The sequence below is a fragment of the Rhinolophus sinicus genome, chromosome 14 (assembly GCF_057876585.1).
Source record: "Rhinolophus sinicus isolate RSI-liver-muscle chromosome 14, RSI-T2T, whole genome shotgun sequence".
Taxonomy (NCBI): domain Eukaryota; kingdom Metazoa; phylum Chordata; class Mammalia; order Chiroptera; family Rhinolophidae; genus Rhinolophus; species Rhinolophus sinicus.
Genome location: NC_142514.1, coordinates 118640994 through 118663391, shown reverse-complemented (window position 1 = coordinate 118663391; position 22398 = coordinate 118640994). Strand labels below are relative to the sequence as shown.

At 36.1% G+C, this 22398-nt stretch overlaps 1 protein-coding gene across 2 annotated transcripts in view; it reads left to right on the top strand.

Annotated features, from left to right (window-relative positions):
* The window catches only part of CNTN5 (contactin 5), a 1286475-nt gene that overhangs the window by 1199740 nt on the left and 64337 nt on the right, over positions 1–22398 (top strand). For both annotated transcript variants that reach the window (XM_088791491.1, XM_019741696.3), the window contains 2 exons: positions 6506–6664; positions 20903–21052. In XM_088791491.1, the coding sequence (XP_088647617.1) occupies positions 6506–6664; positions 20903–21052 (309 nt within the window). The remainder of the gene's footprint in view (positions 1–6505; positions 6665–20902; positions 21053–22398) is intronic.

The following is a 22398-nucleotide window of genomic DNA, read 5'->3' as shown; positions in this document are numbered from 1 at the left end:
CTCAAGAAAGTTTGGACAGCCACACCTCAAGAACACTAAAGCCTGGAACCACCAGTTGTTGTCTCAAAGGAGAATGGCTGTGATTTTACAAGAAGTCAGTACACAATTTCCTGTTTGTTACCACATTCGCCATAATTTGCTTTGAACAAGAAATATCACTTCATTTGTTGTCAAGACTAAAGCTGACACCTACTTCAACTCCCTTTTCTCCCCAAAGCCGGAGGATTGTTTTGGTCTCTATTTAAGGACTTTTCCTGTCTCACATACTCCTTCCTGTTCTGAAAATGCCAATAGATGACTCCTGTTAATTTAAAAATTCCAAGACTATAACATTGCTTAACTGTTACATTAAGTACTAGATTTGTGTTTCATGTCGCCAGCTTAACAATAACAGCTTTAGCAGTTACAAGGAGATATATATTTCATTTGTTTTCTTCAACTTTAAATGTCAATGGCTTCTCAAGAGAAGAAAATTTTCTAACTGAACATTAAGTCAAAGGAATGAGTCAATGTGAGAGCAATCTAATAGCAGACCTGGAGAGCGCTTGATTGAGGATAAGTTGAATTCATGAGAACATGGCTTCTGCTGGGGGTCTTTGTGCTTCATCACTTGCTCAGACTTCTTCAATGAAGAAATAAAGAGACTGTCCATTTTTCTAAATTGTCTATTTTTCAAATATTTATGTTAGTGATTCTATGTAATAGCACTCTCATCAGGAATGGGGGGAAGGAAGCATTTCCAGATTCCTGCCACTGACACTGAATTATTACAACTAAGTATAAAATTAATGAGATTTCTGCTACATGAGTGGCATCTGTATAACATTCAGACGGTAGCTACTGTCACACGTGTCATCTCTGAGAAATTTACCTCTTGTTAACCCATTTTCAAATGTCTTGTGCAAATTAGCTGTAAAAAAACCTTTGAAGAGAAAATTCACTCCTCGATTTAAAAAAAAAAAAAACAGTCAAAAGATGGCAAAAATATGACCATCATTAACAGGCCTTAAAAACAAAAGTATTGATGGTATTACATTATATTAAAGTAATTCACTCCTAAATATGCACAGAAAGTTAAATTCAGCCATCATCAGTATATAGTATCTAAAAATATACTTTTCTCTGTAGATAGAACATCGATAAACCAATGCTAATATAATAACTATAAATCTAATTTTCATTTTTATTATGGTTGAAAATTAATATGTCTTAAAAGGTAAATCATATCACTAATTTTTCAGAATATTTTTACAATATGATACTCATAAAAATATTTCAAATTTACGATGATTTAGAAAAATTGTCCATAGTAAGTTTCTAATAATGATGAGCCTTATTAAATCATATGAAATGGTTTATATTCTTCATTCATGGAGCTATTCTGTCATTTTTATTACCAACCCACCCTAAGCTTGACTAAAAAAAAAATGCTAAATCAAATATATTTTGATTTAACAAAAATGGCTGTTTATTGGATCTTTGTCTTATACAATAATTATTTTTTAAAATTAGTTTACTTATTGTTACCCAGCATTCCAAAATTAAAACATAGTTACTTCTGTCCTTCTTTCTTCTCCCTTCTCCCTTTTATCTCTTCTACAAATATTTATTGAGGGCCTAGTATATGTCAACTACCATGTTGAATATTCAGACAAATAGAAATTACAGGAAATAATTATAGCCAATGTCACAAGTACCATAATGAGATGTAAAATACACATACCTTCCAAAGCACTTGAACATAACTTTATCACTTCCTGACATTTTTGTTTTTGTTTTTTGTAAAACATCTGTCTCTGCCACTGGATTTTAACACAACTGGGGCTGTAACCCTATCTTGTCCTCTACCCATCTCCCACTACTCAGCTTTACACATACTAGGCATTCAGTAAACGTTTGGTTAAATACAATATACTTAGGCTACTACATACATATCACAACATGGATGCTTCCTTTAAAATAATAACTTTTAAAAATAATTTCAGAAATAACACATGCTTGTTGTACAGAATTGGAAAATCCAAACAACTATAAAGAATACAATTTACGTCATCTACATACTCACCTCTAAGCAATGACCACCACATATACTTGAAAGCATTTTCTCCAGTCTTTTCCTTTAGTTATTTGGCAAATTACTATCTATACATTTTTTTAATTTTTTCACATGCATATAATTTTGCATTCCACTTTTTTCGCTTATGTTGTGAACATTTCCCATGTCATTAAATAATCTGATATGTTAGACAGTTTAATGGGTGGCTAACATTTTATTATAAGATTTTATGATTTAAACATTACATGATTATTGGACAATTATTTACAAAGGTTTGTAATTATAAATAACTGCACAGCCACAATCAGTATCCTGAGTACATAAATCTTGTTCACTGTAACCAGTTATTTTACTATAGACTATATTTGGGAAAATAGCGACATACAGAGAAAAATACGTGGGGAATTTTCAGTTATGATGTAAATACCATTTTTTGTTCCAGCTGAAGTTTTTAAAAATGTATTTAGAGTAATTATTAACTATTATTAAAAGTAATGTACCTTGGGCCAGCCTGGTGGCTCAGGCGGTTAGAGAGCCATGCTCCTAACTCCGAAGGCTGCTGGTTCTATTCCCACATGGGCCAGTGGGCTCTCAACCACAAAGTTGCTGGTTCAACTCCTCGAGTCCCACAAGGGATGGTGGGCTCCGCCCCCTGCAACTAGCAATGGCAACTGGACTTGAAGCTGAGCTGTGCCTGCCACAACTAAGACTGAAAGGACAACAACTTGAAGCTGAACGGCACCCTCCACAACTAAGATTGAAAGGACAACAACTTGACTTGGAAAAAGTCCTGGAAGTACACACTATTCCCCAATAAAGTCCTGTTCCCCTTTCCCAATAAAATCTTAAAAAAAAAAAAAAAAAAGTAATGTACCTTTATAAGAGAACTAATATAAACGTTTTCATGGAGCTTTAATACTTATAAAGGCAAATCATTTTATTTCAGTTAACAAATAGTTATTGCCACAATATTTCCTATCATGCCTCTGCCTCACACATAGGTGGTTGTTAATAAATTATTTTTGAAGAAGTGAATAAATATAATGGATGAAATGGAACAGGATAAATGAAACAATGCAGAAGAGCTTAACAAATGAATTATGTTGGTAATTATTCCTGTTTGAATACATTAGCTAAATTTCAAGTGTTTTCATAGCATCTTGAAGACCCTCCTGGCAAATTTCCTGTGTATGAACAAACTCTCAAACTGTTTTGAAGTCTGTTCCAATTATCCATTGCTGTTCCAAAACTTACTGGCTCAAAACATCAAACTATTAATGGCTGTCATGTGGTTTTGGCCTCTGATAGACACAGCCAGTTTCTTAACTCGGGATCTCTCATTCATCACTCACGTGTCTGGTGCCTGGGCTGAGATGCCTGGACTAGCTGGGGGAAGTTGCATCTCCCTTTCTCCATGAGCCTCTCCAAATGGCTAGCTTAGACTTCCTCAGAGAATGGTAGCTTCCATTTAATCAGACTTCTAACTTGGCAGCTGAATGTTCCCATGAGCATTCCACAAGACCTGTGATGAAGCTGCAAAACTGCTTATAACCTCTGCTCAAAAGTAAAGCAGTGTCACTTCTACCATTGTCTTTTGGGTCAGCTAGTCACAGTCCACATTCAAGGAGTTGGAAGTATAGACTTTACCTTTCAATGAGAGAATGGCCTGTGTGGACAGGCAGGAGAGGAAGTGATGGTGGCCATCTTATACACAGGCTGCCACAAAGTCCCAAAAGCGTTCCTCAAATGCCGTCTCTATCTCTACTGCATAATTTAAATGTGTTTTTTCCAAACACTTGCTTTTGTTTTGTTTTGTTTTGCTTTGCTTTTCTTTGTTCAGTTGAAACAACTCCCTAGGTTAACAGTGAAAGGAGTAATGGTCTGTGTGCTCTTTGCTTCTTTGGACAAATCAGGCTTTATAATTAGATCCAAATTCAAATTAAACATCAGCTGTGTTGTGCACTAGCAGAGTGACTTGGGCAAATGACTTCTTATTAGAATGGACTCTCTGATACCCACTGCCTAGCATAACACCTGAGCTATAATAATGTGATTGACTAAGGAATTTATTTATCACTTAATGACTAAACAATCTCTTTGAGATTCCATTACATCCTCTATGAAATAGGGATAAAAGGCCCACCCCAGTGACATGGAAATAAATGAACAAGTTTATGTTTGCAAAATACTTAATACCTTGCTTCAATATAGTACATTGAGGATGTGGTAGATGTTAGTATTGTTAGTAAAGTTAACAGTTTTATCATTATTATAGTACTATCATTATAGTTGGTCCTCCGTATCCCTGTCACCACAGTCTAACAACTTGTTCGACATCTTCTTCAGCACCTGTATCTCACTTATTTTCTCATCTCATCCATAGCCATTGTTTTAATCCTTTTGAACATTCATACTTGTGACACATCAAATATATTCTTCCATAAGTACTTGACTTTGTCAGGCCTAGCAACCATATTCTCCACTCCAGATAAATTCTCACTCAAAAGTACACTTCACTTAAATCACAAATTGCACAATTTTCTCCTCACAACACAAATTTCTGCTCTTATATGTTCCCCTCATAATAACCCGGCTTCCCTAACTTCTTTTTTTTTTTTTTAGTTCTAGTTTGTCAGCACCATTCTGGGTTCACTTGACTTCCTAGTCCATGATGATGCCATTGTCATTGATACATTGGCATCTTTGATGATAAGCCATTCCAAATTTATAAAGTCCTAAACCTGAATGGACCCAATTAACTACTTTCTCTGGCCCTGGTCCTGGCTTTCTAGCCTAACCTTCCCATGTCAGTCAGTTCTACTTCAAAATGATGCTATCGAAACAAATCTGAGCTCTAGTACTGTTACAAAATATTTATATTTCATGTCTTTCTTCTTTTCTTATGTGCTTATTCGAGACATTTCCCATTCTGCTCCTGGTCCTGTTATCATGCAATCACCTGTATGTGTTTTTTTTCTTTTTTCTTCTTTAATGAAAAAATGAGAACCTTCCCAAATGAATTCTCTCAAGTTTCCTTTTATTGCCATCTCAAAATCTCTCTATATATATTTATTGTTTCTTTCTTTATTTCTCTCAAACAAACAAACAAACAAACAAATGCCACTTCTCATGGTTATTCTCTACCCTTTTGCCCACAATCCTAATATTTTGTCATCTTCCTAATGGAATAGCACCTGTCTTCTAAATCTTTGGCGTCTGCTATCTACTATTGGTTCTTCTCAGTCTTGATAAAAATGCTAATTTTTCATTTTCTAAAAATGGCATTTGCCTATTGAGGCTTTTCAATTTTCCATCTCATTGACCCTTGTTGAAATTTTTTACCCAGAAGTCTTTACTGACCACCTCCATCTCGTTAGCACTCTACCATTTCTTAGCTCCTTGTAGTCCAATTCAGCTCTTCCTGCTGAAACTTTATGATTCGAAATCCAGAGAGCAACTTGCTACACAAGGACTGATTCAGAAAAGTAATTTAAAGTACTTAAGGGTGGGTTTTTTTTTAATTGAAAATAAAAGCATCCTTGCAGCTTGAATTGTCCATATTAGGAAATATAAGAATGTTAATAAGAAAACTGGCATTTTTTTTAGCCAATAAAATGCAAACACTATATATTTTAAATACTATTAGAAATCACTATTTTAGAAGTAATATTTCTCCTCGTATCAGATCAGGGTTGTTTCTTCAAGCTAGAGTTTACATGTACATAGATTGATTGTCACTGTTCTGTACCAGTTTTTCATGGTCAAAAGGGAAATGATCTTTTCTGACTCATTGCATGCCCCCCACCAATAATAATAATAATAATAATAACAATAACAATCATAATCATAATAACTTCCTTTTAACTTCCAATGAAAATTTTTCATGCTTCACTTCTAATATATACCCTTTCTTGGTCTGAACTACCATGATTTCAGAAACTTCACATCTCTCCTGTTAGAGTTGAAGCTACTTGATAGTTACATTACAGTATTTGAACATTGTAGGTTTCCTGAACATGAATATTAGACCCATACGCCTATACTTTTTGAGTAATAATGGCATCATTTTTGTGCCTGATAGCATTGCCTATCACTCTGTTGCTGTCTCTGTAAGTTGTGATTGATTTTAACAACCATAGTTGATATTGACATTCATATCCTTGTTTGTTTCTAATTATTTTTTTCTTTTCCTATAAAATATAATGCTAATTGGTAGTTGCCTCCAAGCACAAAGTGTGATTTAAAAATATCAAATCTATAATTATGTTACTCCCCAGAAATCACTGAAGCCAACTCGCATCCCATCTCTTTTTATTGCCAATTTTCATTACAAATATGTATTTCATTAAGACAATTACATACTTTGATTGGATCCTTATAGGAAATACTTTTTTCATGGCTCCTCATCATGGCTTATACTGAACTTTATCCATTCCCTTTTGTCTATAGGTCCCCCAGGGCCCCCAGGGATAGTGATCGTTGAGGAAATCACCGAAAGCACAGCCACACTCTCCTGGAGTCCAGCAGCTGACAACCACAGCCCAATCTCCTCCTACAACCTACAGGCTCGCAGCCCATTCTCCCTGGGCTGGCAAACAGTAAAAACAGGTAAGAGCTTCTAAAGCAACATCAGATGCATTTATTACAATATTAACCATTGTTTGTTTGTTTTAATAAAACTACCTTACTTTCTTCTTTTCTCAATTCTCAAGAAGCGACCACATCATTCATATTGGTTTGTTTTTTTATTTGTTGTCTTATTGAAATAACTGTAGACTAAACATAGAAGTTGCAAAAATAGTACGGAGCTTTTCTGTGTATCTATCCCTCAGCTTCCTCCAATAATAACATTTTATATAAGAATGGTACAATTATCAAATCAGAAAACTGACATTGCCACAATACTATTAACTAAACTACAGACTATGTTCATGTGTCACCAATGTTTGTACGCAGTGTTTTAGTGCATAGTTTTATAAAATTTTATTTTACAGATTCAAGTAACCACCAAGGCAATCACAAACACAGAACTATTCCATTACTCCAGTTATTTGTGCTACCCCTTATACTCACACATCTGTTTTATTTGTAAAAAGACAATCTAACATAAAATTATATCATTTAAAACAATGCCACATTTTAATGCCTACTTCTAAGATGTTTGAATTATATTTGCAGTATTTTAAAAATAATTTGTTCCCTGATGGTTTCCATATGTTGTTATAACTACAATTTTTCTATGTCTCCAAAATGGCTATCTGCAGGGATATGTGAAATTACACTCTTGTGATAGTTATTAGATACTTAACAAGTTGGTATTGGAAAGTGTACACTGTGTATAAAATGTAATCTTCAGAAGCATTTGTCCATACCTAGTAGGGATTTGTGATTTCTTTTACAATCTAAATAGAAAATCAATTTACCTATTTAGAAGGGATGTGTAGTGATGTCAGACACATGGTGTTGTTGAACAACTACAATTCAACAAGTGATTCCCTGTGCAAAACACAAATGTCTGCGAGATCTGCACATTGAAACATCTGAAGGCGGGTGGATGGGGGGGCAAACAGTGTAGGAGGGAAGAGACAAATGAAGAGATGGGGCAACAGACGCAGCCCAAAGCTACTGCAGTCCCAGGAAAGGGGAGAATTCAAACAGCATGTGCACACTCTGTGGCCCTGAGTGTTCCTGCCTGAGAAATCAGCATGTGACTTGGCTCACTTAACCCAGCGATGGGCAAAAACCTCAGGGCAAAGACCAAATACAGGAGTGCGGTATCTGTGGTCTAACAGTCCTACTTGCCAGTCAGAAAATAAAGTCACGGAGTCTGGCCACCTCCTCCCACCCTCTCAGAGCTCACTTTCCCCCCTTTTGTCCCCACCTCCACACACATACTCCAAGTGCTAGCAGTGGGTCCCAGCAAACGCTATAGCAGTGTTGGGTTAAAAAGCAGAACACATATAGCCCTGAGAACTGGAGAGACAGTTCCTGAGCGGCAGACGCACAGTGCATCTAACTCCATTGACAAGGGAGGAGATATAGGGGCAAGGCAGCTATGATCTAGCAATCGCCATTACTAGGACAACAAAGACACAAACATACCAGTGGCCTTTTTCAGCCCACCCCGCCCCCACCTTTTGCAGCTGATCCCAGCAGGAGCACCCAGGGATGCTGAGAAGCACAGCTCTGCATCTGGCTGCAGGGGCAGAACTGGGATTTCAGGGGCTCAACACATGTCCCCCCACTTCCTTCCATAGGGTGATGCCCTGAGACTGAGGTGACCTGGTCACAGAGGAGATGCCCACTTCCCCAGAGAATCTTACACTGCCAGAAACTGGAACAGGGCAGGAGAAAAGTAAAACTCTCCAGCGCTACCTACTGGAAAACAAAAGAAAGACCTATTTGTACCAACCTGCTGCTGAATTCATTTCCGTAGATGCCCAGAAAGAGTAATAATTAATCAATTACTATTAATAACCAAGGTAACTAAGCAGCTCAGAAGGAAAATGAAAAAATAAACTGAGAGACATGAAAATTTGTGACTTAAATGACAGTGAATTCAAAATTGCAGTTCTGAGAAAAACTCAATCAGATACAAGAAAACAAAGTTAGGAAGTTTAATGAACTAAGAAATAGAATCAACAAACAAAATTACTACTTCACCAAAGAGATTGAACTTATGAAAATAATATTAGAAATTCTGGACATGAAGAACTCAATACAAGAGATGAAGAATAAAACAGCAAGCTAAGGAGACAGAGCTGACCAGATGGAGGAAAGAATTAGTGATCTCAAAGATAGAAATCTGGAAATGACACAGATGGAAGAAGAGAGAGACTTGTGAGTTAAAAGAAATGAAAGAACTCTACAAGAACTATCTGACTCCATCAGAAAAGGCAATATAAGAGTAATGGGTATACTAGAAGGAGCAGAGAGAGAGAGAAGGGCATAGAAAGCCTATTCAAACAAATGGTCAACGAGAACTTTCCAAACCTATGGAAAGAACTGGATCCTCGAATACAACAAGCAAACACCTAATTACCTCAATCCTAAAAGGCCATCTCCAAGGCACATTATATTTAAACTGTCAGAAATTAATGACAAAAAATTCTCAAGGCATCCAGGGAAAAGAAAACAGAAACCTGCAAAGGAAAGCCTATTAGATTATCATCAAATTTTTTCAGCAGAAACACTACAAACTAGGAGAGAATAGAATCAAATACTCTAATGATTGAAAAAGACATTTGATCCCTTTATAGATGGTGTATTGCAGAATTGTACACCTGAAACTTATGTAACTTTACTAACAATTGTCACCCCAATAAACTTTTTTTAAAAAAAAAAAAAGCAAAGAGAGACATTCCCAGCCAACAATTATATATCCAGCAAAGTTGTCCTTTAGATATGAAAGAGTAATAAAGACCTTTCCAGATACACAGAAGCTGAGAGAATTTTGCACCACAAGATCTGCATTACAGGAAATACTGATGAAGGTTATTCTACCGGAAACAAAAAGACAAAAGGATACAAAACTATGAGTTAAATTACTAACAGACAAACTGAAGCAGGAAATGGCAACTCCTACACAAAGTAGGGTACTATATACTTAAACATAACATAAAAGGTAAAGGAGATAAAAACAGGGAAAAAAAAACGAAAAAAGAAGACAATTTTCTACTGCAACTCAGAAATGAACTCACATTATAAACAGGGATAATTTGTGACCAGAAAAACTTAAAAGGAGTAAGTTTAAAGGTCTGAATTCGCAAAGGTGAGTGGAGATAAGATGCATGATGAAGAAATACAACTACTGTATATATAAACTTTCTTTTACATAAGGTTAATGGTAACCACTCAAAAAAAAAAAATCCAGCACTGAGACACATTACATTAAAAAAAAGAGGAAGCAGAGAAAAAAATATCATAGAATACCACCAAACTGAACTATCAGAAACTAAAAACAAAGACAAGGAAAACAGTGGAGGCACCAAGCTACCAGAAAACAAAAGATAAAATGGCTGCAGGAAGTCCTCATATGTCAATAATCACCCTGAATGTAAATGGGCTAAACTCACCAATAAAAAGGCCCAGAGTAGCAGATTGGGGTAAAAAAGCAAAACCCAAAAATCTGCTGCCTTCAAGAGACACATCTCAGCTGCAAGGACAAATATAGACTAAAAGCAAAAGGAAGGAAAACAATACTCCAAGAAAATGGCATCCAGAGAAAAGCAGGTGTAACCATACAAATATATGACGAAACAGATTTCAGGATGAAAAAGGTAACGAGAGATAAAGATGGACATTTCAAAATGATAAAAGTGACAATATAACAAGAAGACATCACACTTATCAAAATATATGCTCCAAAAAGACATCACACCACCAAAAAATATAAAACAACTACTAACAAAACTAAAGGGTGAAACTGACAAAAGCAGTTATAGCAGGAGACCTAAATACCACATTGACAGCTATGGATAGATGGTCCAAAAAGAAAATCAATAAGGAAATATTAGCCTGAAATGACACAGTAGACCAAATGAACATACGTACTTCCCTGAAAATAAGACTGGGTCTTATATTAATTTTTGCTCCAAAAGACGCATTAGGGTTTATTTTCAGGGGATGTTTTATTTTTTCATGTACAACAATCTACATTTATTCGTGTACAAAAATCTATACTTATTCATCTATTCATGTACAAAAATCTACATTTATTCAAATACAGTCATGTCATCTTCTTCTGGAACGTCGTCGTAACTCTCCAAACCCCGAATCCCAGCTTGAATTTCTTGCAACTCCATTTCCCGTAGAATCATTGGCCCCAATCTCTCATGTCCAGCAATAAAGCTGTCTTCAAATGAGCACTTCTTGTCCATGTAGCCTTCTCATAGTGCATTGGCAACACAGCTGTCAGTGATTTTATCCCATGAATTCTTCACCCAAGTCACGACCTCTTGCAGGCTAGGCTTCACAAAGTTTCCACGCTGATTTCTCTCCATTCTATTTCCAATGGAGTCATTGATTTCCATGTGCAAATGATCCTTGAATGGCTTGTTTATTGCATTATCAAGAGTCTGGAGATAGGCAGTCATTCCTGCGGGAATCATTATTTGATCTATTCTTCTCTCTGCAAGGAAGTTCTTCACATTTTTAGCGCAGTAAGTGCTGGCTGAATCCCAGACTCTTTGGCATCTCCCAAAACAAGTGGCCACATTAAATTGACCCACTTCCTTGTGTGCACCAGGGTTTTTCAGTTTCCAGAACGTAAATGCCTGAAACACATTCAACTTTATCTTTCTCGCCCTTAGTGATGATTAGAGGTGGGGCTTTCTTTCCATCCAGACGAATTGCCGAAATACTGGTAACACATGCACTTTCGTAACCAGTGGAGGGAATGTAGATTGACAAGGCACCCTTCTGATCAATTGTCGTTTGAGATCCTTGGCCCATAAACACTGCAGTTTCATCCATAGCAATCATGTTGGAGAGTTGGTATTTAGAAAAGTCAATGCCATCAACAAAGGACTTGAATGCAAGTGCATGTTTAATAACTTCAGTATCTTCCAGCTTGAATAGTGTTGTCAATTTTAGAGATAAGTTCATGTCGCTGAAGGAAGCCATCCAGCCAGTGTTGTAATGCTTTGAATTCTTCTGGGGATATTGCAAGGGCAAATGCTTGAATATCAGCCCCGCGCACAACCAAAGCCTTTGCTGTCCTGTCAGCAACCCATTCACAGTTGATGTCTTCCAGCTCAGGAAATAATGGTTGCCGACCTGATCCACACTTGCACTTCTTAGCATATCCCTCATCCCCCTGTTGACTGAGGTTATCGTACTCTACTCACCGTTTTTGAACCATTCAGAAATCCAACTTCTTCTCTTTGCAGAAAGCTGTACGATTCTTGCCCCAGGAGTCCTCCATGATTCCTTTCTTGTATTCAGCGGAATAGCTCTTTCTTTTTGCACTCATCTTGTCTGGAGGACAAAATATTATTCTCTTTACATCTACCATTAAATCAAGTGTTAATTGAAGACTTATAAGACAGGAGTGGCAACAAAATGATGTGTTAAGAATGATGGTCCACACAAAAGCGATGAAAAATTTCAGGCACCAAAATTCAGAAAACGTTTCTTTATTTCACACGAGTGCATTATGTCCGTTACAACACACGATGTATTGAATTATGAAGATTCATATTGGACACAACCACATTCGTTCATTATGAATTGCACACATTATTCGTGCGTTGTGTCTGTACTCCAGTTGGTCATTTGGCAATAATTCTCGAGTTCATCTGTTTACATAGGTGTTTACCTCTTGTCCAAAAGCATCTGCTTGGGTATTTACAAATACTTAATTATAATTTATATTATCATTTATTTTAAGTATTAATGTCAATAATATTATTTATATTTAATTATATATTAATATTATTATTTTATAATTCAATACGTCTGTCGTGTGTTGCAATGGATGTACTAAATGCATCCATCTGGCTGACAGTCTTAACTGGGGCTTATTTTTGGGGTAGGGCTTATATTACAAGCATCCTGAAAAATCACGGTAGGGCTCATTTTCCAGTTAGGTCTTATTTTGGGGGAAATATAGAAATTTACATTTACAGAGCCTTTCATCCTAGAACACCAGACTATATATTCTTTTTTAGTGCACATGCAGCGTTCTCAAGGATAAACCATATGTTAGGACACAAAACTATCCTCAACAAATTTAAGAAAATTGAAATCATACCAACTATATTCTCTGCCCACAAGGTTTTGAAATTGGAGATCAACTGCAAAAAGAAAGTGGGAAAACCCACAGATATGTGGAAATCAAACAACATGTTACTAAAGAACGACTAGGTCAAGGAAGAAATAAAAGGAGAGATCAAAAGATACATAGAAACAAATGAGAATGAAATATAACATATCAAAACTTTTTAGATGCTGTGAAAGTGGTGATAAGGGGGAAATTTATATCATTAAATGCCTCACACAAGAACCAAGAAAAATCCTGGGCGACCAGATAACTCAGTTGGTTAGAGTGCGAGCTCTTAACAAGGTTGCCAATTCAATTCCCTCATGGGATGGTGGGCTGCTCCCCCTGCAACTAAGATTGAAAACGGTGACTGGACTTGGACGTGAGTTGTGCCCTCTACAACTAGATTAAAAACAACAACTTGACTTGGAGCAGATGTGCCCTGGAAAAACAAATTGTTCCCCAATATTCTCCAATGAAAAAATCCCAAATAACCAACCTAACATTATATCTTAAAAGAACTAGAAAAAGAAGAACAAATGATGTGCAAAGTCAGCAGAAGGAAGAAAACAACAAAAATTACAGCAGAATTAAATGAAATAGAGAACAAAAAGACAATAGAAAAAAATTTATGCAACAAAGAACTGGTTCTTTGAAAAGATTAACAAAATTGACAAATCCCTGGCTAGACTCACTAAGGATAAAAGAGAAAAGACAAAAATAAACAAAATCAGAAAGGAAAGAGAAATTACAATGGATACCACCTCCCACCTGTTTGAATGGTCATTATCAACAAGATAAGTAATAACAAGTGTTGGAGAGGCTGTGGAGAAAAAGGATCCCTCATACACTGTTGGTGGGAACGCAGATTGGTGCAGATGCTATGGAAGGCAGTGTGGAGGTTCCTCAAAAAATTAAGAATAGAATTACCATATAACCTTGCAAACCCTCTCTTGGGTATCTACCCAAAAAATCTGAAAACATTTATTCGTAAAGATATATATACCCCTATGTTCATTGCAGTATTATTCATGTTGGCCAAGATATGGAAACAACTGAAGTGTCCTTCAATAGATGATTAAATAAAGAAGATGTGGTACATGTATACAATGGACTATTACTTGGCATAAGAAAAGATGAAATATTTCCATCTGTGACAACATAGATGGATCTTGAATTTATCATTCTAAGCAAAATAATTCAGACAGAGAAAGCTGAGAAACATATGACTTCACTCAGATGTGAAATTTAAAATGGAAAGCAACAAAGGAACAAGACAAACAAAAACTCACAGACACAGACAACAGTTTAGTGGTTACCAAAGGGTAAGAGGGGGAGGCAGATGGTAGAAAAGGGAAAAGGGCGTCAAATATATGGTGATAGAAGGAGAATTGACTCAGGATGGTGAACACACAAATGCAATACATAGATGATGTGTTATAGAAATGTACACTTGAAACATATATAATTTTACTAACCAATGTCACCCCAATAAATTTAACTTTAAAAAGTGAGATATAAAATCAGTAAAATATCCAAGTGCAGTAATTGTAAAACTAAATTAACTGGAATGTTACAGGAGTAAAGTGGTTCATTTTGTTGCTTAATTTATAGAATTCAGTTTATCATTATAGTGTAATATATATGCATATATACATATACATATGTATACATGTGTGTATATATATATATAATTGTGGGTATTGGCCTCATTCCTGGCTGCATTTTAACTCTGTGATATCTCTGCAGACCTAAGAAATTGGGGGAATTTGTAAGATTGGTAGATAATTCTGGAAAGGACACAAAGTGAAACTACATGAACAGGATTACACAAGAATACTTATAATTTCTACCCCAGTCCTCCCGTATTATCCTTAGTGTGACAGCCCAAATCTTTTGCTCTGCAGCCAGAAATAGATTCACCTCCCGATCTAGTGTCATGCCCTCACCAAATCCATTCTCCTGCCTGCTGCTGTGCTCCCTGCCCCTCTTGCCTCACTGCCCATATAACTTATTTCTTGGGAAATTCTCCTTGTAGATGCATTGAAATATGCATATATTTCCTTGCTCATTCCATGTCCACGTTCTTGTCCCTTAACACATGGCATGCCAATCCAAGACGTCTAATCTTCCTCCTACTGCACCCAAGTTTCCTAGTTACTCTTATTCCTTGATTTCTCACAGGTCTTGGTTCGCCTGTTTCCACTTTTTGTTGTTTGATAGATGATGATGATAGGTAGGTAGGCAGGTAGATAGAAAAATAGATAGATAGATAGATAGATAGATAGATAGATAGATAGATAGATAGATAGATAGATAGATATTTACTGAATTGTTTTGACCCAAGCTAGGACAACTGAGATTTTGTGTGTGTGTGTGTGTGTGTGTGTGTGTGTGTGTGTGTGTGTGTGTGTGTGTGTATGTGTGTCTCAGGCATTTGGACTAAATGTTATTTTGGGGGTTTGTTCATTTAGAAGTCTCTACTGTAAAGTTGCATTCTTATCTTTCTAACATATTTGAATCCTGCAAAGATTTTTAAGTTGAGAGATATTTTTAAATTCAGTTCAGCAAGTACTTATTTAAAAATCTGTGGTTGTACAGTGTTTATAAGGAAATCTATATTTTTTTCAGAAATATATTTCTGTAAGCAATCAATATTTTGCCCTTGATTGTAATAGGGTTCTAGCAAGATGTCTCCTCCCTTAATGAGGTCACTTGTTTTTCCAAAACTCAGCATCTCTTGCAGCTATTGGTAGAGGCATACCATCCCCCAGGCAAACCTGCCAAGGAGCAATCCTCAATTTTTGCTGCTTTAAAGTAGCTGTTTTAAATGCATTCTGGTTTTAACCCCTAGTACAATCTTACCATAACTTTTTTCATGCCTGTGATGGGGAAAGAAGTCCTTCTGGAGCTACATGAGCTCCACTGGGTCAGTGGGCCTTTGCTTTCAGTTACTCACTCATCTAAAGCAATTTCATTAGAGATAAGCTCTAATGTAGAAGTATCTCTTAGAGATAGAGAGAAAAAGATGGGTCTGGAGTTTGAACTCTCCCATAAAGTTAATGAAATTCATAAACTAATATTTTAAAAGCACTTAAGATTCCTTTATATACCAACATGAATACAAAGTATAGTGAGTTCCTCATTTTTGATAAATGAAGTAATGGGTTACACATCAACCTTCTAGCCGAGCATATCTGGAATTAACTTCTCAATACTTCCTACCCCAAAAATCAAACTCAAATTAGGTGACTGTGAGTGGGACTAATTTTTTCATTTTGGAGGAAATATGAAAACAACCATAGGAAATAGATAATTTCACTTGCAGACTCCTTTTCTGGTCAAACAAATTGTTTTCGATGTGGAAACTAGGCTATCTTCCTCATATTATTGAGCAGTATTAGATGAACTAGTATTTTACTGTGACTGCTTAGGAATACCAAATCATTTTTTAATTGATTTGCCATTGAATTGATTTGCCGTTGTTTACTTAATTCAGATATTCAGTAGACATATCGTCTATCTGTGGATATGTTTACCACTGATTGGTTGATTAACTTTGTCAACTAGACAGGCTTTTTTAGTTTATATTTAATTATTTAATTAAATTCTTAGATGCAATTCTTTTATTGAGAATAGCATTTTAACAAGTTTCTCTCCTGTAACCAACATGGGACCCTCCACTGTCTTTAGTTGCTGTGTGTTCTCTCTGATGCAGAATGTTCTGTTCTGGAGGCTGGGAATTCCAGGATCTAGGTGTCAGCCAATTCAATTCTACTCCTGATGAGAACTCTTCTCCTGATTTGCAGATAATAGCATTGTGTCCACTGTGTCCTCACATGGCAGAGAGAAAGGAATCCAGCTCTCCATTGTAAGGTCACTAACTCTATCAGATCAGGGCCCCACCCTTCTGACTTTATTTAACCTTAATTGCTTCCTATTTTTAAAATAGCTTGAATTACTGTGCTAAAAGATAAGACAGAATATCCATCCTCCAATGGCTTTCCATTTCTTTCAGGATGAAAGCCGAAGTTGTTTATGACTCAGTCCTGCCATTCTATTTCTAAACTCATCTTCAACAATTCTTCTGAAAGCTAACTCTGCTCCTTACTCACCGGTCTTCTCATGCTCCTGCATATAATGCTCCTAATGCCTTGGCACTAGTTGTTCCTTCAACTGGGGATGCTTTCCCCCAGATATTGGCATATCTAAACCCACACTTTCTTCAAAAGTTTATTCAAGTATACCTTCTCAGTGAGGCTTATCCTGACCACTCTATTTTAAATTGTAACCTGCCTATTGCAAGGGAGCTCTTGTGAAGTGTAGATGGGATTGCAAATTGATATAGCAACTATGGAAAACAGTATGGAGGTTCTTCAAAAAATTAAAAGTAGAACTACCATATGACCCAGGAATTATACTTCTGGGTTTATATCTGAAGAAACCCAAAACACTAATCCAAAAAGACATATGCACTCCTATGTTCATTGTGAAATTATTTACAATAGCCCAGATATAAAAGCAACCTGTGTCCATTGATAGCCGAATGAATAAAGAAGAGGTGATATACATGTATATATACAATGGAATATTACTTAGCCACGAAAAAGAATGAAATCTTGCTATTTGTGACAACATGCATGGACCTAGAAGATATTATGCTAAGTGAAATAAGTCAAACAGAGAAAGACAAATACCATGTGATTTTACCTATATGTAGAATCTAAAAAACAATAAATGAACAAACAAAACAGAAACAGACTTATAGATATACAGAACAAACTGCTGGTTGCCAGATGGAAAAGGGGTGGCAGATGGGTGAAAAGGGGAAGGCATTAAGAAGTACAAATTGCCAGTTATAAAAATAGTGACAGGGATGTAAAGTACAGCTTAGGGAATACAGTGATCATATTGCAATAACTAAGTATGGTGTCAGATGGGTAGTAGACTTATCAGGGTGATCACTTTGTAAGTGATAAAATATCTAATCACTTATTAATATATTGCATGTCAACTATAATTGAAAGATTTTTTAATTAATTGGTTAATTAGTTAATTAATTGCCACCTGCCTGCTATGGACTGTATTGTGCTCCCTTCAAATTCAAATTTTGAAGCCCTAAATGCACAGTGTGACTGTATGTGGAGATGGGGCCTCTAAGAATATGAAGTAGGTAATCGGATATATGAGAGTAGAGTTTAAGAGAAAGGTTTAGAATAAAGATATAAACTAGGGCATTATTCACATATAAGTAGCATTTGAAACCACAAGACTATGATATACCCAAGTGTATAAGTATAAAATAAAGAAGGGTATAAAAATCAAACCTGGAGCATTCAAATAGTAAGAAGTTGTGGAGAAAAGTAACTAGCCAAACAATACAGAGGGGAAGCAACCATTTAGTTAAAAAGAAAACCAGTGCAATGTGATATCCTGGAAGACAAAAGAATAAAGTCTATCAAGGAAGAGAAAGCAATAAACTGTGTCAAATACTTCTGATATGTCAAATATGATGACAATGATGACTGAGAATTGATTTTAGCAGCATGGAAATCATTGGTGACCTTGACAATAGCAGTGTTAATAAAATAGTAAGGACTAAAGTCTCACCAAAAAAATGGGTTCAAGAGATATTGGAAGAAAAAATAATATAGACCACTTTTTAAGAAGTTTTGCTGCAAAAGGAAGTGGAGAAATCAACATATTTTGAAGTCAAAAATATCATAATTTCCTTATGGATTGGAGCAGGACAGGGGAAAATAAAAGGAATTCAGGATGACCCCACGGTTTTGGCTACAACATCTATAAGAATGCAATTGTCATATGCTGAATAAGGAATACTACAGAAGTAGGCGGGGTAATTTAAGACTGAGAGCCTTATCCAAATAGAAATGTCTATAAGCCATTGGACATATGAGCCTGTAGTTTAGGGAAGAGGTACATGGCTGAAAATATTGGAGTCATCAGCATACAGAGGGTACTTAAAACCATGAGACTGCATTAAATCACCATGGAGTAAGAAAATAAGAAAGAGTTAATAGAACTGGGTGCATGTGGAAGAAGAAAAAAAACAACAACAAAGGATACAGATAAGAATAGTCAGGTAGGAGAAAAACAGACGTTAAATTTTGAAAAGTATTGAAAAACAGAAGATACTTATCAACTGTGTCAAAGGATGCTGTTAGGTCTGGTAAAATGAGGAACAGAGACCAGACCATAGGATTTTAGTAATAGAAACCATTGTTTGACAGGAGCAGTCATGGTGGAAGGCAGAGGCAAAAGCCTGGTTGGAGTGGGCTCAAGAGAGAATGGAAGGAAAATAATTGGAAACGGCAAGAAATAGCAACCCTCAAGAAGTTTTGCTATAAAAGAAACGTAGAAACTAGGTGAAGATTAGAAAGAGAGATTTTGAGAGAATTTTGTTTGTTTGGTTTTGGTTTGGTTTTGGTGGGGAAAATACCTGCATCCTTGTATGCTGATGGAAAAAGAAAAATCCATTAGAAACATTTGGCTGGGAGTGTGGGGGGAAGAGAGACACAACACAGATGAACTGGTTATTCTTGTCTACAGTATTTTAAGAGGGGCACCTCTTGAAAGGCATAAAGTTTCCTCAGAGGGGATTCAGGGTTCTATTCCTTGGAAGAATGTTCAGAGAGACTATGCGTATACAGGGGATTTGGCTAACAATGGATTATGAATTCCAAACGTCGCACTAAAAGGATTTCAAAGAGTAGGAAAGGATGGGAACTGGGACCGAAAAGGAAATGAGCAAAATTCTATGGGGATTAAAATAAAAGGGATGAAGGATGACCTCGAAGTCTGGAGTTGAAGGGACGGACATAAATAGAAGTAAATGAAAAAAGTGAGGTGAGTCCTGATGGAACCAAGGCAAGTTTCGGTGATACAGGGTAGGTTAGGAGCTAGGGAGGGCTGAGTGTCTGGGGATCTCTTGTTCCCTTTATGTTTGGCAGGCACAGCTCAGCATTTTAGCAAGTTATGGACTGAAGAGTGCAGTGACCTTTTCCCCCCATCTCAGACTCCAAAGATATTGCTCAGTTACCAGTTCAATAAGAGAGGACAGACTTTTTTCCAGGTCTTCATTTCACTGCGCCAAAAAAGAAAATCAGCTGTGCAGGGCGAGATTTGTCAGGCGGCCCACACTACCTATGCTCTGGTTATTCACCTTTCACAGAGCTGATTATTTGATAAAATTCTCTTGATACGTTTCAAGAGAGATTTTCATGGGAAATCCAAACGCACTTAATTCTACCTTGTCATAGCAAAACTGCCCTAAGTCATCAAATCAAGAGCTACCCAGCCCCCGCCCATGCTTAAATAGAAATTCAGGACTGATATGAATCCAGAGGGTTTTTGTACATCGTAAGGGAGGTCCTCCTCTTTCCTCATTTTCACTCGAGTAAAAAATGTTCTTCCAGAAATATTTCCGAGACAGCAGAGTGAACAAGAAAAGCAATCTCAAATAAAACATACATACCATGTAAAAAAATATTTTACTATGTGGTAATAATATTGACAAACAATTTTATGGTTTAATAAAATCTAAATGTAGTACGAAAGTCACTCCAAGGCAAGTTCCGCTTAGATCCCACAAACTGGAATTTTTCATTAGAGAAATGTATTGTTAATCTCCTGCTTGGAACTGCCAGTGGCTAAGCATGTTTGCCAGAACTGGGAGAGACAAATAGCTCAAGAAATTTCCCTAGAAATTTAAGAAAAACTATTTGCTTAAATTATAGCATTAGTTGGCCTTTTATGTGGTGCTGAGGGGTTGACAAAATGATTTTTAGTGTAGATAATGGCAAGTTATGTTACAGCAATTCATGTATAAAGATGAGATGAAAGGATTCTAATTAAGTACAGCAAACTTTGACATGTGCTAGTGCTTACTTCCTGAAGATTAATTTTGATTTTACTAATGAGACCAGAAGTGACACCATGGCCATGTGTAATAAGGAAGCATGCAACTGCCTGCTGATACTGTTAGTGCCTGTAATGTCCTTAATTGACATTTGTAACCATTTTCCAGTCCTCCTAATGACATGAAATCTCCTGTCTCTCCATAGTCCCAGAAATCATAACAGGGGACATGGAGTCAGCCATGGCAGTGGACTTGAACCCCTGGGTGGAATATGAATTTAGAGTGGTTGCCACCAATCCAATTGGGACTGGAGATCCAAGCACTCCATCTCGAATGATCCGCACAAATGAAGCAGGTAAGAAGGTTCCAGAGTCAGAATTCTATTTGCTATGCCTCTGTCACTTTGAAAGCAAGTTGAATTAACCATGATTACATCCTTTAGTGTAAATTTTTTTCCTGATTCATTTACCTAGACATCATAAAAGCATGTTCTTTCAAACAATTATTTCACTTTATTTGTTTTCAGAACTTCTTCTCCTTGTTTCCACAAATAAAGGTGTATAGATACTTCAGTGTCCCCCCAACCCTTGCAGCCATCATCAAGTTACAATGAAATTGAAGTCGTATTTTCTTCTGATTATATACTCATTCAATATAGTAAATCTATAAAATTCAGAATAGATTGGTTCATCCTATTTTTATCCAGTTATAAGAATTAATTTTAATTGTAGCATACTTCCTTAAAACTCTTTATGTTGCCCTTCACTGTCTGATCTCGTATAAATTACAGTTGGCAAAGTCAGTCTTAACTCATTGCCTTTTTGACATCTGTGTAAAATAAATACCCATCTGCTTCCTGATTTAGAAAACACAGCATTCTTCTGGTCTTTTGAATGAGGTATCTCTGATAAAATGTTTCTAATGACCACATAAGGGGAATTAACAGCTTTATTTTAAAAAAAAAATTAAAGGTATCTTGCAGGATATAAAACTGAAAGCAACAAATGAACAAGACTAACAAACAAGTAAAAACTCATAGACACAGACAAAAGTTTAGTGGTTACCAGAGGGTAACTGGAGAGGGTGTAGGTAGAGATGGGTAAAGGGGGTCAAATATACAGTGAGGAAAGATTTGACTTTCATTGGTGAGCACACAATGCAATATATAGATGAGGCATTATAGAAATGTATACTTGAAACCTATATAATTTTATTAACTAATATCACCCCAATAAATTTAATTGGGAAAAGAAAAATATTTTTAAAAATTAGAAAAGATATCCTGCTGATCACCTGGTTGAAGCAGAATAAAGAACATTTTTTAGTAGAGCTTTGATTACTTTGGACAGGGTCTTCTTGAAATTAATATTTTATGTCCTTATAAACTTGGATGTAAAAAATATCTGGTAAGATATTAGTTTAGGCAAACACAAATGTCAATAATGTTGATGAGAACAATTGGAAAACAATGGAGAAATTGGGGTGGGGTAGATTGCAGATACTGGGAGGCCAAAAACAAATTTTAATGTCTTTATACTCCATGATAACACATGAATCTCAATAACCAGTAGAATAAAACTATATGAATGAGGATTTTTTTCTTATTTGTTCACTGTTCTAACTTTAACACCTAAACAGAATCAGGTATTAGTACTCCATATGTCTTTGTTGAAAGATTAAATATTCCTTTTTTTCCTTTAT